Source organism: Zootoca vivipara, chromosome 12 (assembly GCF_963506605.1).
Source record: "Zootoca vivipara chromosome 12, rZooViv1.1, whole genome shotgun sequence".
NCBI classification, from domain to species: Eukaryota; Metazoa; Chordata; class Lepidosauria; order Squamata; family Lacertidae; genus Zootoca; species Zootoca vivipara.
The window spans coordinates 4,358,589-4,370,375 of record NC_083287.1 but is presented as its reverse complement, the minus strand read 5'-3'; the positions used below and the strand labels follow the sequence as shown (position 1 = coordinate 4,370,375).

Below are 11,787 nucleotides of genomic sequence, written 5' to 3'. Positions count from 1 at the left end.
TTTAAAATGTCTGCTGGAATAATAACAACAAAAAGCATTCCGTAGGCAGACCAGAAGTTCAGCAGGGATGGGGGGGGGGGGTTCTGTGACCTCAACAGGAAAGATGTGCCATAAAATTCGGCCCACAATACTGATCACACATGGTTTACTGGAGCCATGCATCCATGCCATGGGGAACATGGACAGTGACTCCACCAAACATCTCAGTAACTGGACAGGAATCAGGTGGTCTTTGAGGTATCCTGAACCTGGTAAGGTGTGGGCAGTCAGTGCTGGCAACAGTCTGTCCCCATCAATGGTCTAGGCCTGGAGATTGTATTAAATGAACACATCTTACCATTTCCTATGAGAGGCGGCAAAGTTGGGGCTTTGGAATGTGGAATGGGGTTCAGTCTTGGAAGCACTCCACTGATCTGTTTCAACCTTTCCAGCTTAACTTGCTCCATCCATTTGGTCTCTGTCATATTCCTCCTGGTCTGCAAGCCAAGTGCTGTGGTTGCTGTGGAAATGGTAGAGTCCATGATAGGGGTTTCATCTATGACACTGAGGTCTCCTACACTACCTCTACTGGTCAGATTAAGCTCGGTCCCATTGTTGGAATAGGTGCTGATGGGGGACTGCTCGCTGCTGCATGTAGACTGACCACCAGGGCTTGGCTGAGATGTCTGTTTGGAGGAGAAAAGATAGGGGGGGGAGGAAATCCAGTTAGAAACAGAATGCACCTAAGGTCCCTCATGCTTAGAGAAAGGCAAGACAGAACTCAGGACTGTGTTTATTTCTCAGCTATCTTGCAAGGTACATCAGTTATTTATTTAAATGAGGTACCTTGCAAGATGGCTGAGAAATAAACACAATTTCATTATTACGAAAAGCCTTACTGGGTCAGAGTCATGCTGAGGCAAGTACAGGATGCTACCAAGGACTCTCATCTCACCAAACCACTTTAAGCTTCTGAAATCTAAGGTTAGGGCATGCTCTTCAAAAGAGTGTGTGTATTCTTCTGATGTTGGACTTGTGCTTCTGGAGTAGCATCCTTCTCCCACATCAGACGAAATGCTTTTTTAAAAAGCTACTGAAAATGAGAGGGGTCTCGTGGCACAGTTGGGAAACATTCCCTTTGTGAGTTCAATACATTGGCGATGCTGAAAGTAGCTCTTTAATTCCTGGCCAATATGGTCATCTGCAGCTGAATGGCCCCATCTCCATGGAGTTGCTAGTGTTATAAAGTTAATATTCAGAAGAGTCTGGTTCTCATTGCAGTGCAGCATCACTGGCCTATACAGTGAATAAAACAAAGCTGCTATCAAAACACTAAAAGCCTTCATCATGCCATTGGAAATATCCCACAGAGCAGCGATGACCATCACTAGATCAATACCAGCTAAAGTATTACTCACTGCAACCATTTCCCTGAAACTTCCCTTCCACTGTGCCTCAAAGCAGAATTATGGTTTTCTACCATGATGGTTTTTCTATACTCTCATATTGCCCTGTCCCAGTTAAACATATCCGCTGCCCTGGAGAAGCTCAGAGATATGCTTCATAAGGTTTATTTTACTGCAGCGATATTCAGACTGCTTAAGACAAACACTGCAGCATTTGCCATGTATTCAACAACCTCACTTAAAAGAGATCTTAGAGAGAGAAGCAGAGCAGTGTTTTAGAGGATGTTTCTAAATGTTTCTAGATGTTAATAAGATGGATGCGTATCAAGCGGATATTACCAAAATAACTTCATTAAAACCACTCCTGTAACTTAACCTGAAACAACAAATACAATCATAGAACTACAGAGCTAGAAGAGGTCTCAAAGGTCATCTAGTCAAATCCCCTGTAAATAAAAAAAAATCCATAACAAGGCAAAGCAAAGTAAAAACAGGATCCATTCCTAGGAAATATCTATATGAGAAAGAAACAGACCTCTGGCTGTGTTGAGTTTGCTAACTGTCATGGGATGGGGGGGGGGGGTATGCTACTGAATCACCGTATCTTAAAACAGAGCTTTCCAAACTTTTTCATGTCAGTGACACGCTTTTTAGACAATAGACATGCATCATTTCGCGACACAGTAATTCCATTTTACTAGCAAACTGAAGGTTAAACTAACCCCTTATAAGAGATACGGACACACATTGCACAACACACCTGCACACGACACACTAACGTGTCGCGACACACAGTTCGGAAAGCTCTGCCTTAAAATACTTATAAATAGTCAAAAAATAAATCCCAATCTGAGCTGTGATTTAGTTTGATTGTACCGTTTAAGCCACACAAAATGTGTGTTAGTGGTTTTTGTTTTGTTTTCCTGGTCAAATATTTCAATGCAAATACTAACTATAGCTGTTTGGGAAATGTGCTTATATTTTTAGGCTACTCTGAAATTCTTTGAAAAGTGTATATAGCATGTAAAATTAATACAGCTTAAAAGTTTTGCTTGTTATGCAAGTCAAATAAACATGGTAAGGCTGTGGTACATACTTACCTGGGAGTAAACGCTACTGAACTCAGTAGGACTCCTAGGACATTATAGTATTGCATGGAAGTCAGATTCCAATAGACTTTGGGCACTGGAAAACTTCCCAGAAAACAGTTTACCGGTAATTTAAAATGTTCTGGGAAATCTACATCACTGGCCCATATACTTGAAAGTCTATCTTTGTAGCGCCGAGGCTAATTGCTGTTATTGTTTTAATGAAAGGTGAATTTTGTGCCACATTGGACACAATTTCTGTGCTCCAGCAGAGTTGCAGTGTACAAAGGACCCTGATTAAGACATGCAAAATCATTTTGCTCTCAAGAACAGCCTCCTATATCAGCTTTTGATCTCCACGGATATAAATCTCAACGGTTTTAACAAAAACACCTCCCATTAAGTGAACAACAAGCATGCAAGTGTTTTCAGGATCACCAGCAACACAAAATTATCTACTGTAGTTTTTGTAACATTATTAGTAATGTGTTGTGGACATTCAGCTGAAAACCCCAGTAGCAATGTTTAAATTAATTAATTCACCAGTGAAGCGTCACTGGGGCAGTTAATGTTTCATGCTAGCTGAACAAAGACATTTGAGAGTCAGGAGCCTGTTCTTGTAGCTGACTAATTGCTCACAGCAGACACATTCATTCACAAAACAGAGAGTGGTCACAGATGTGAATGTGAACACGTACACGTCTATTTAAAATTGCCATAATTCCAGTTGTACTGCATGCCATTTGTTATGAAATGCCATGGATGTGTTTGATGGAATTTTCCTAGGCAGCAAGCAAATGGTTTTCAAAAGTAGCATTGAAGGAATTGAGAAGAAGTTAAAATCCCCTCACCTTATTACCCACTGTCCTTAGGAAGTTAGAACAAGTCATTTAAGAGCATTAGATAGAAGAAATACCAGATTAGTACAATTACAAAAGTCATACAACTCGGTCAAGTCATAATTTATTCAATTATTTTAGCACCTAATTTTGATTAACATTAAGTTGAATGTTATATGTAAATTTTATTTTCTGCATGGTTCTTATAATCTTTGCTCTCCCTTTCTCCCCAAAGTCACTTAATTCAACCACATTGATGAAATATTAACTAGGCTAGGAAATACTTCTGACACACCTGAAACACAGAACAAACTTAAAATTTAGTCACTTGAGTCCAATTTCTGATCTGGGTCCAGGATTTTAAATACAAACATGGAGCTCCCCAATACAGACTTTCCACGCCCCCCCACTCCCCACTGTTGATACCTTTGCACAGTCAGATCTACTCTCCCCTTGAAAAATATGGGGGATTCTTACATGTAGGATATCAGTGTGTGTATACGAGTGCTTAACAGATTTCTAGATGAGCAAATCAACATGGCACATTTTATAAGAAGCCATACAGTATTAGATATATTTTCCAAACTGGGAATCTCAAATTTGAAGCAATGATTTGCTTACATTGAATTGGTAAACCTATGACTCCAGATAGAAAAATCATGATTGAACACTCCTCCATCCCAAAAATTGCCTCCACAGAGAAAATGAGATGTCAAGGAGAAGGTTTCTTTCACATGAATTTTCTGTGTGCCGGAATCTTTTTGTGGAGGTGCATTCAGCTATGAAAGCCCACCACACCTACAAACTGAAGTGCTACACCCAGGTAAAGGTTTACCAACACAGTGAGAACTAGGTTGTGCAGATCATTTTCATTTTGACCTACAAACTCATTGTTTTCACTTGATATTTAAGAATTTGAAATCAGAATTCTTTGCAATTCATTCTACTTAGACATTAATAAACATTGTTGCAACATTTATATAGGTTATTAGCCCTGTCTCCACGCGTTTATGAATTTGAAAGAACTAAATTTAAACCAATTACCACAAAAAACATGAATGTGGGGAAAGTTCTCCTGTGATTACCATCAAAATGAATGGTGATGACGTTCACTTCAGTGGAACTTGCATAGGAGAGCTTCCTGCAGGATTGTGCCCTAAATAAAGCCTCATTTATCTGAATGGCACAGTGCAATGATCATCCAAACTTCAGATAACAGAGGGGCTATTTATTCAGGGTTATAATGGCACTGGATATCATGCTCTGCTGTGCACCTGGTCAATCTTGACAAGTCATTTTCAATACCAATGGAGTAACGCATGTGAGTTCTGTTATGCCAACTGAAGTGTGAATGAATTTTTAATTTCCTGTTTTTTTGTGGTGGTTAATGGGTACGTCTTGGACACTACTACCAATTTTTAACATGCAAATGTTGTGGGGAAACTGTAGGTGCACAAGCACATCCAAGATGGGGAAGCCCACAGTTGCTTCCTGCTTTGTCACCTCTCACCAAGACATGGTAAGTAGAACTGAATATTCAGAGGCACCACGAATGGCTTTTTGAGTCAAGATGCAAAGCATGTAAGTATTCAAGCCTATCTAATCTACAAATAGTTTCACACTGTTTGATTTCCAAACATTACATTACAGTCATACCGCTTCAGGTTGCGTCTTTTCGGATTGTGCTCTGTGCTGAACCCGGAAGTACCAGAATGGGTTACTTCCGGGTTTCAGCGCGCGTGCATGTGCAGAAGCGCTCAATTGCGCTTTGTGCATAAGCGCCGAATCGCGACCTGCGCAGACGCGGGTTGCAAACGCTGCGGGTTGCGAACGTGCCTCCCGCATGGATCATGTTCACAACCTGAGCATCCGCTGTATATTAGAGCTGCCAGATACAATTTATTTCCATTTGTAACAGGTTATTGAAAAGAAAAGCAACCAAAGGCTTAAGAGTTGCAGTATTTCACAATCAATGAACCACCCACAATCTTAAATGGAAAGCACAAGATGTTGCATACCATGGGCTTCTCTGACTTGACCGCTTTCACTTGGAGACATTCTTCACGCTTTGAGGTAGTGTTGCTGAGGTCTTTTTGCTCACCAATCGCGCCCTGAGTCTGACGGCCTGGGGATCTTGTTTGAGAATGGCTGCCTTGGTCTCTTGGGGGTGGGTGCCTTGGGTGGACGTCTCCACGCTGCTTCTTGGTGACATGCGCCTCAGGACCATGCACCGTTTTCACATGCTTCCGGAGAGAACTGGGGTCTGTGTAGCGCTTTGTGCACCCCGGTATCTTGCAGACATAGGGTTTCTGCAAGTGGAAAGAAATGCCCAGTATTGGTTATGAGTTCTTCCATGCAGCATTTAACAATGCTATATACTACTGCTACATTCAGAGGCCACAGGCTGTGGATGTTAGCTTTCAGTCAATGGCTGGTGGGCTCTGAAGTGCCTAGTACTTGTGGACAGGTCTGCAGGTTTAGACTCATAAGAGTGAAGCAGAATTAACAGAGGTTAAATCCAAGCTCTCTAATCTTGGTACTAGGATGCCTCAGTGTGCTTTCCTATGAAATCAGTCCCTGATGGCTTTGTTGCCATTGGTCCTTGGCCCACTCTTATGAAAATTCATCTGGGAGACTGCCAATTCTGTAATTCTTTTGGCAGGAGAGTACCAAAGCAATATGGGCCTGCTGTGTATGATGCTGAGCTCCTTTCAAAGTGCAATGTACATGCTTTGAATATGTGGAAGGGCTTTGGGGAAACAACATAAATCCTTGAATCACTTCTGCACAGTTCTCATTCTCTACTCTGATTTCTTTATCTTGATATTCACTAGACTCTTAAGAGAATACTGAACGCCAAAGGGATTCCAATCTCACTTAACACTGTCAGTGACTAACCAGCAGGTGTCACTAGTAAACAGCGCTGCAAGTCTTTGGGATTCTTCTTGTATGACATTTTCCCTTCGTTAATTCAATATATCTTATGATACATGCAGAGGAAAATAACATGTATATCATGTGACATGGGTGTTTATTTTTCTGTGAGGGAAAAATGCTACACGTGAAGTGGCTCTTAGGGGTAGAAAATACCTCGAACCTTGAATAATTACATAATGAGCATTGATTTGTTTTCAGTCCAGAAAACATTGCACACCTCAACTAAGTTCAAAAGAATTATGAAGTAGTTCTGTGAGCCTAAGGGGAACTTTAGAGGAACAGCCCCCCCCCCCATTAATTTCATTGGAACTTGACAGCAGTTTCAAAAGCAGCTTGTGATGTGGCGTGGAATCAGCTTTGGGAAGATAAAAAGTAAACTTTTCCACTGGACTGGAGCAGGGCCTGCCTGCCTATGAGGCCAACTGAGGTAGCAAGTCACAAGTGGTCGAATACCAAGTGTGGTTGCCCCCCATCGCCCCCCCTAGAGAAGTGGCAGCAGCTTCCGATGAGATCTCGTGGACCTTTTCCAAAACCTTGCTGGAAGCTGCAGCCACATAATCAATCCTCAGGCAGCAAAATGGGACGGACGGTCCGTGGACTAGAGCAAGTCCTTAAGTTGGTTCCTGTCCATATTTCAATTTGTTTACTTGCTTAGGATTGCTCCTATGACCTAGTGCTTTGTTCTATTGGACTGGCACATAGAAGTGGCCTAATGCACTACAGAAATATTGTAAGATTTATAAACAGAGGGTTGTATCCAATGGTGGATCAAGTCAGGACACCCAATTTTCCACCAGTTTCCTTCTTGTTTACTGCTCCCATCCAGCTCCTGTAATAAAGCCCCCATCAGGATAGAACAGCAATATGAAGAAGCCGCGGCTGGCCTTCTAGCCAAGCCGTGCTTTTTGTCTGTTGTGGGGCTTTGCTTTATGTGTTTTTGGCATCATTTGTGAAGTGACAAAGGTGTAGATAGGAGGGCAAGCAAGCTATGGCACAAGGAAGTTTGTGCCACCCTTCACACAACTTTTCTTATAGAATAAGGGGCTGCCTGGATTGGCTGTGTCACACAGGATGTTTCTCTGGGTACAACAGAACACAAGCCATTGTTTGTGGCACATCAGCTGAAGCGTATCCATTAGGCATAGTGGTGATCTCAATAACAAGTACTTGAAATAAGCTGAATAGAAATCAAGGAACATTATTTCAAGCAACCTTTGCTTTTTTTAAAGATGCCTTTTAAAAACATACTGTTAAAATGATTCATTACCTTCAAAATGTATGCAATGTACTAGTTTCACATCTTCAAAGTTGTGGGGTGTTTCTTCTTGGTATATATTCCACAATAAATTCTTTTGACAGGATTATGTCTGTGCATGGTTGGGGGATTTTACTGCCCATGTGCTTCCTTACCTCATTGGAATGAGTTCTGTTTTGGTGCTTGGCACGATCAGACGCATTTGAGAATGCTTTGTTGCAGCCCTCATGCTCACAGACATATGGTTTCTCTCCAGTGTGAGATCTCAAGTGAGTTTTCAAGTTTTCCAGCCTGGAGTAGGCCTTTGTACAACCTTCAAACTGCAGACAACATGCAAATATGGATTATTCTGAGCACTTGGTGTTACAGAAAGTAGAGGCTGCGAGGGTGGAGGATAAGCCAATGAAATAACACCACATCAAAGGGAGAACAGCTTTCCGAGATCTGGCCATAATAGCAATGTGTTCAAGATTTCTTTCTTTTGTTTTGTTGAGCCCATCATAATCCCTGGTTAAAAGTATGTAAGATAAAAGCCTAGCTTGCATCAATATAAAGGGAAGGGTTGTTTAGACACTGTAATGCAATTCTGAGTCTGCCTTCCTTTGCATGCTTACCTGGGAATAAGCCCCATTTAATAAAGTGAGTCTTACTTCTGACTAACATGCACTGAATCAGGCTGAAAGTCCTTAATTTTCATTTTTTTGCTTGTTTGGTTGTAGTTCAGCACTCAGTATCTAAATGGAAAAAGTGATCAGAAGAGTCTGAACAACCAAAAAGCAGTGAATTCTTATGTAATTCGCTGTCACAAGGCTTGATGATGGTAAAGCTAAACTGGCTTTACTGAAGTACGTGGATGAATTCATGGAAGACAGCTCCAGTTATTTATTAGAAATATTTATAATCTGCTAAATATCCCAATAAAACCATAAAAATGCATACCACAATAAAAACTAAATGTAAAAACTAAAATGTAAAGACAGATAGAACTGTTCTAAAAAAACTCACCGGAAAAAAACCCTTTACTTAGGCTATCAGTTGCAAAAGCTGGTTCTATATCTAAAGCCCCTGGACACCAGATGACAAACCATTTCTTCAGCTGGTTTTATGAAATGTAATCAAAAGGACAGAATTCTGACCGTCTTTAATAGAGAAGATGCTGTTTTTCTCCATCAACCAGTACTGCAGAGTGCATTTTAAATATAGGTAGCATGTGGATTTTGAAATATCATTTACAATATTCCATTTCAACTTAATCTCAAATACCATTTTGTTGCACACAAGTTCAGAGAGATCTTCTGAACTTCCTTTGCAGCCTGCTCAGCCATGCTGAATAACACAATGTCATTGAGCATCGGGCTATGCCACTGCCCACCTTTCTGGCACAGGGATGGGCAACTTGTCAGGATGAGGCCTGATAATCAGGGATGATGAAAGTTGTAGTCCAGCGACAACCGATTAGCCACTCCACTTTGAGATCACATAAGATTAAGTTAACTGTGCGCTGTGCAAAGGGTCACATTATAGGCAGTAGTGTTTCATGAGGCAGCAAAACCTGCCCAAATCACGTTTGTGCAAAGGGGAAATGGAAACAAGACAATGGGGCCCACTGATTTTATTTGGGGCTGTTGACTCACAGTGCATTTGTGTGGCTTTTCTCCCGTGTGCCGTCTCATGTGTACCACCAGCATGTACTGAGCCTTGAATGGCTTCTGCTCTCGAGAACAATCCAGCCATCGACATACAAACTCCTTCTTCTCCCCATGTATGTGATCATTGTTTATATGCTGTATGGATACAAAGAACATGAATGTCACTTTCTGTCAGTTCTTCATATATGCTTAAAAACATCAGGTCAAGTCAAGGCTAATTGGCCTGGAAGCAGAACAACACAATGATACTTTTGTGTACAGAATGGCCTTCATATTAACAAATAAGTTACACCTACTTCTGTAAGCCCATCGGTCTCAATTAAAGCCAACTGGTTTTGAGTAAGCAGAAGGAAATCTATTACTTTGGATAATTTCTAAGTGAATGTCTTTTTTCTTTTTACAAAGTTTGTCTGAGGGCCGCCTCTTTCTTCTTCTGAATATTCTAAGTTGCTCAGAGTTAAGTGCGTGAAAGTGATAAAACGTTGGGAACTGCCATATGTAGCAGCTATTTGGCAATTATTTAATGTTCTAACCTAATTTAATTTATTTTTCCTGCTAGTTGCTGGTGTACTTTATACCACATCACCTGCTTTGGCACAGGTCCTCTGTTCCAATTAAGTAATTCACATAAAATTTAACCTGAATAAATTGCATTCAACATGAGCTGACTGCCCGGATCAGACCCATATTGTTTTTGAAGTACTGTAACTGATATGTTTCAAAGGGTTCCAGATAAAAAATGGAATTTATCAACCCACTGTATTTTAAATAAAGCTGACATTCATACTTCTACATTTCCCATGAAATGATTGCAACAATTACACAATAGCCTGACTGTGTGAAAACAAACCACTATCATCAATAGTCTTCGTATCATGTGAATGCTGCATTTGGAATACAACACTGGAGAAACTTGGTAGAATATATGCTTACATTGCCCATATATATATATATATATATATATATATATATATATATATATGAAATAAACTATGAAGATCAAACATTCAAAAGGAAAACAATATGAGAGTGCAGTAACAAAAATCATAGCAATAGTCCAAAGCTGTTTACATATACTGTATTATATTGCAAATCTTACAACAATCTTGTAAGACTTGGTGTAACAGTTGGAGACCTCCTGGTACCTAATGCAGTTTCTTGGTCTGTCTTTAAGACTCAACAGTTCAGTGTTTTTTCTTCTCAAGGTGGCCAAAATGGCAACCTCAGTATTTTCTAAACAGCCTAGGGACAGCATAAATCAGGGAGCACCTTCTTCTGTATAGCTTCCATGGCTCTTTAGATGTCGGCAAAAACGCCCTGAGAGGGAGCAGGGCTGAAGTTTCTCTCTGGCGGAATCATTATGGAAGGCCCGCCCTAGATGGAGTGGGTCAGGTCCCAGGTCATTTTTTAAAATCTGCCTCCACTCCCGCCCAAAAGCTTTTCCTCTGGGCAGATCTGTGCTGATTTAAATGGTTGCATGGTTTCCTAACTGCATGGATTAAAACAAAAACCCACACTGTGATGTGTGCTTTATAGATTATTTGGAGTTAGGAGAGTACAGAGTTTTCTTCTTCTGTTTCGTAAACTGCTGCGGGTGTTGTATGAATGGCAGAGAATGTGGCATAAAGATTGACATAAATAAACATTCACATAAACAAACAAGAACACAATCACCATAGCCACTAGGTGGCTGCCTAGTTCAGGTTTGATACCAGACCCAAAAAGTTGGGAGGGAACAGTTCACTTAATACCTTCTCCCTAAGTAGCTCATGGAAAGTCAGTAGTTCATATTTGGCCACAGAAATATAGCCAACCAAACAGGCTTGCTGATCTTCACAATCATATGGCATCCCTGTGGCAAACAGATGTAAGCTCCTTATAAGAGACAACTTTTTTTATTACCATTTGTTCTCTCTCTTTCTCCCTGTGTGTGTGTGTGTGTGTTTTAAGTTACAATGGGACACACGGCATATGAACTGAACAGATGTGCTGGACTGAGTACAGCATGTAATCTTTAAGAGATTCGACTTCAAGTGCATATCTCTGTAGTCCATTTATATTACATGGGCCTGCACTGAGAGTGTGCAGATGGCAATATTTTGAAAGTGAATCAGGGCAGAATGGAGAGGTTTATGTGCTTTCCCATTTCCTGAAAGAAAAAGAAGTGACCACAAAAAACCCTCAATTTATTAAATGAACAGCTCAGCACATCTGATGTGTGTGTGTGTGTAAGTAAATTACAAAAAAGAAAGAACAGCTCTGTCCTCATCAGAATAGAGGAACAAAATAAGATAATAGAAGCATAGCATTGTAGAGTTGGAAGGTGCCCTGAGGGTCATCTACTCCAGCCCCTGGCAATGCAGGAATCTCAACTAAAGCATCCATTGCAGATGGCCATCCAAGCTCTGCTTTAAAACCTCCAAGGAAGGAGAGTCCCCAACAGAAGTCATCATACAGGGCGACCAAAGCAATTCTGTGCCAAAACCAGGCTTAAGCCCCGACTAAAATGGGTCTGGAAAATCAGTTCCCTCCCAGAGAGGCTGATTCTTTTCTGTGACTACCTGCTCAAGAACTTTGCCCAAGAAGAAGAGATTGGCAATTGGCCCATAATAACTTAGATTCTCCAAATCTAGG

General features: G+C 40.9%; 1 protein-coding gene across 2 annotated transcripts in view; it reads right to left on the bottom strand.

Annotated features, from left to right (window-relative positions):
- Positions 1-11,787, bottom strand: part of GLI3 (GLI family zinc finger 3) — a 251,261-nt gene that overhangs the window by 9,974 nt on the left and 229,500 nt on the right. For both annotated transcript variants that reach the window (XM_035129597.2, XM_035129598.2), the window contains exons 12-15: positions 9,139-9,288; positions 7,660-7,824; positions 5,331-5,621; positions 338-665 (exon numbers count right to left, since the gene is read on the bottom strand). In XM_035129597.2, coding sequence (XP_034985488.2) covers positions 338-665; positions 5,331-5,621; positions 7,660-7,824; positions 9,139-9,288 — 934 coding nt within the window. The remainder of the gene's footprint in view (positions 1-337; positions 666-5,330; positions 5,622-7,659; positions 7,825-9,138; positions 9,289-11,787) is intronic.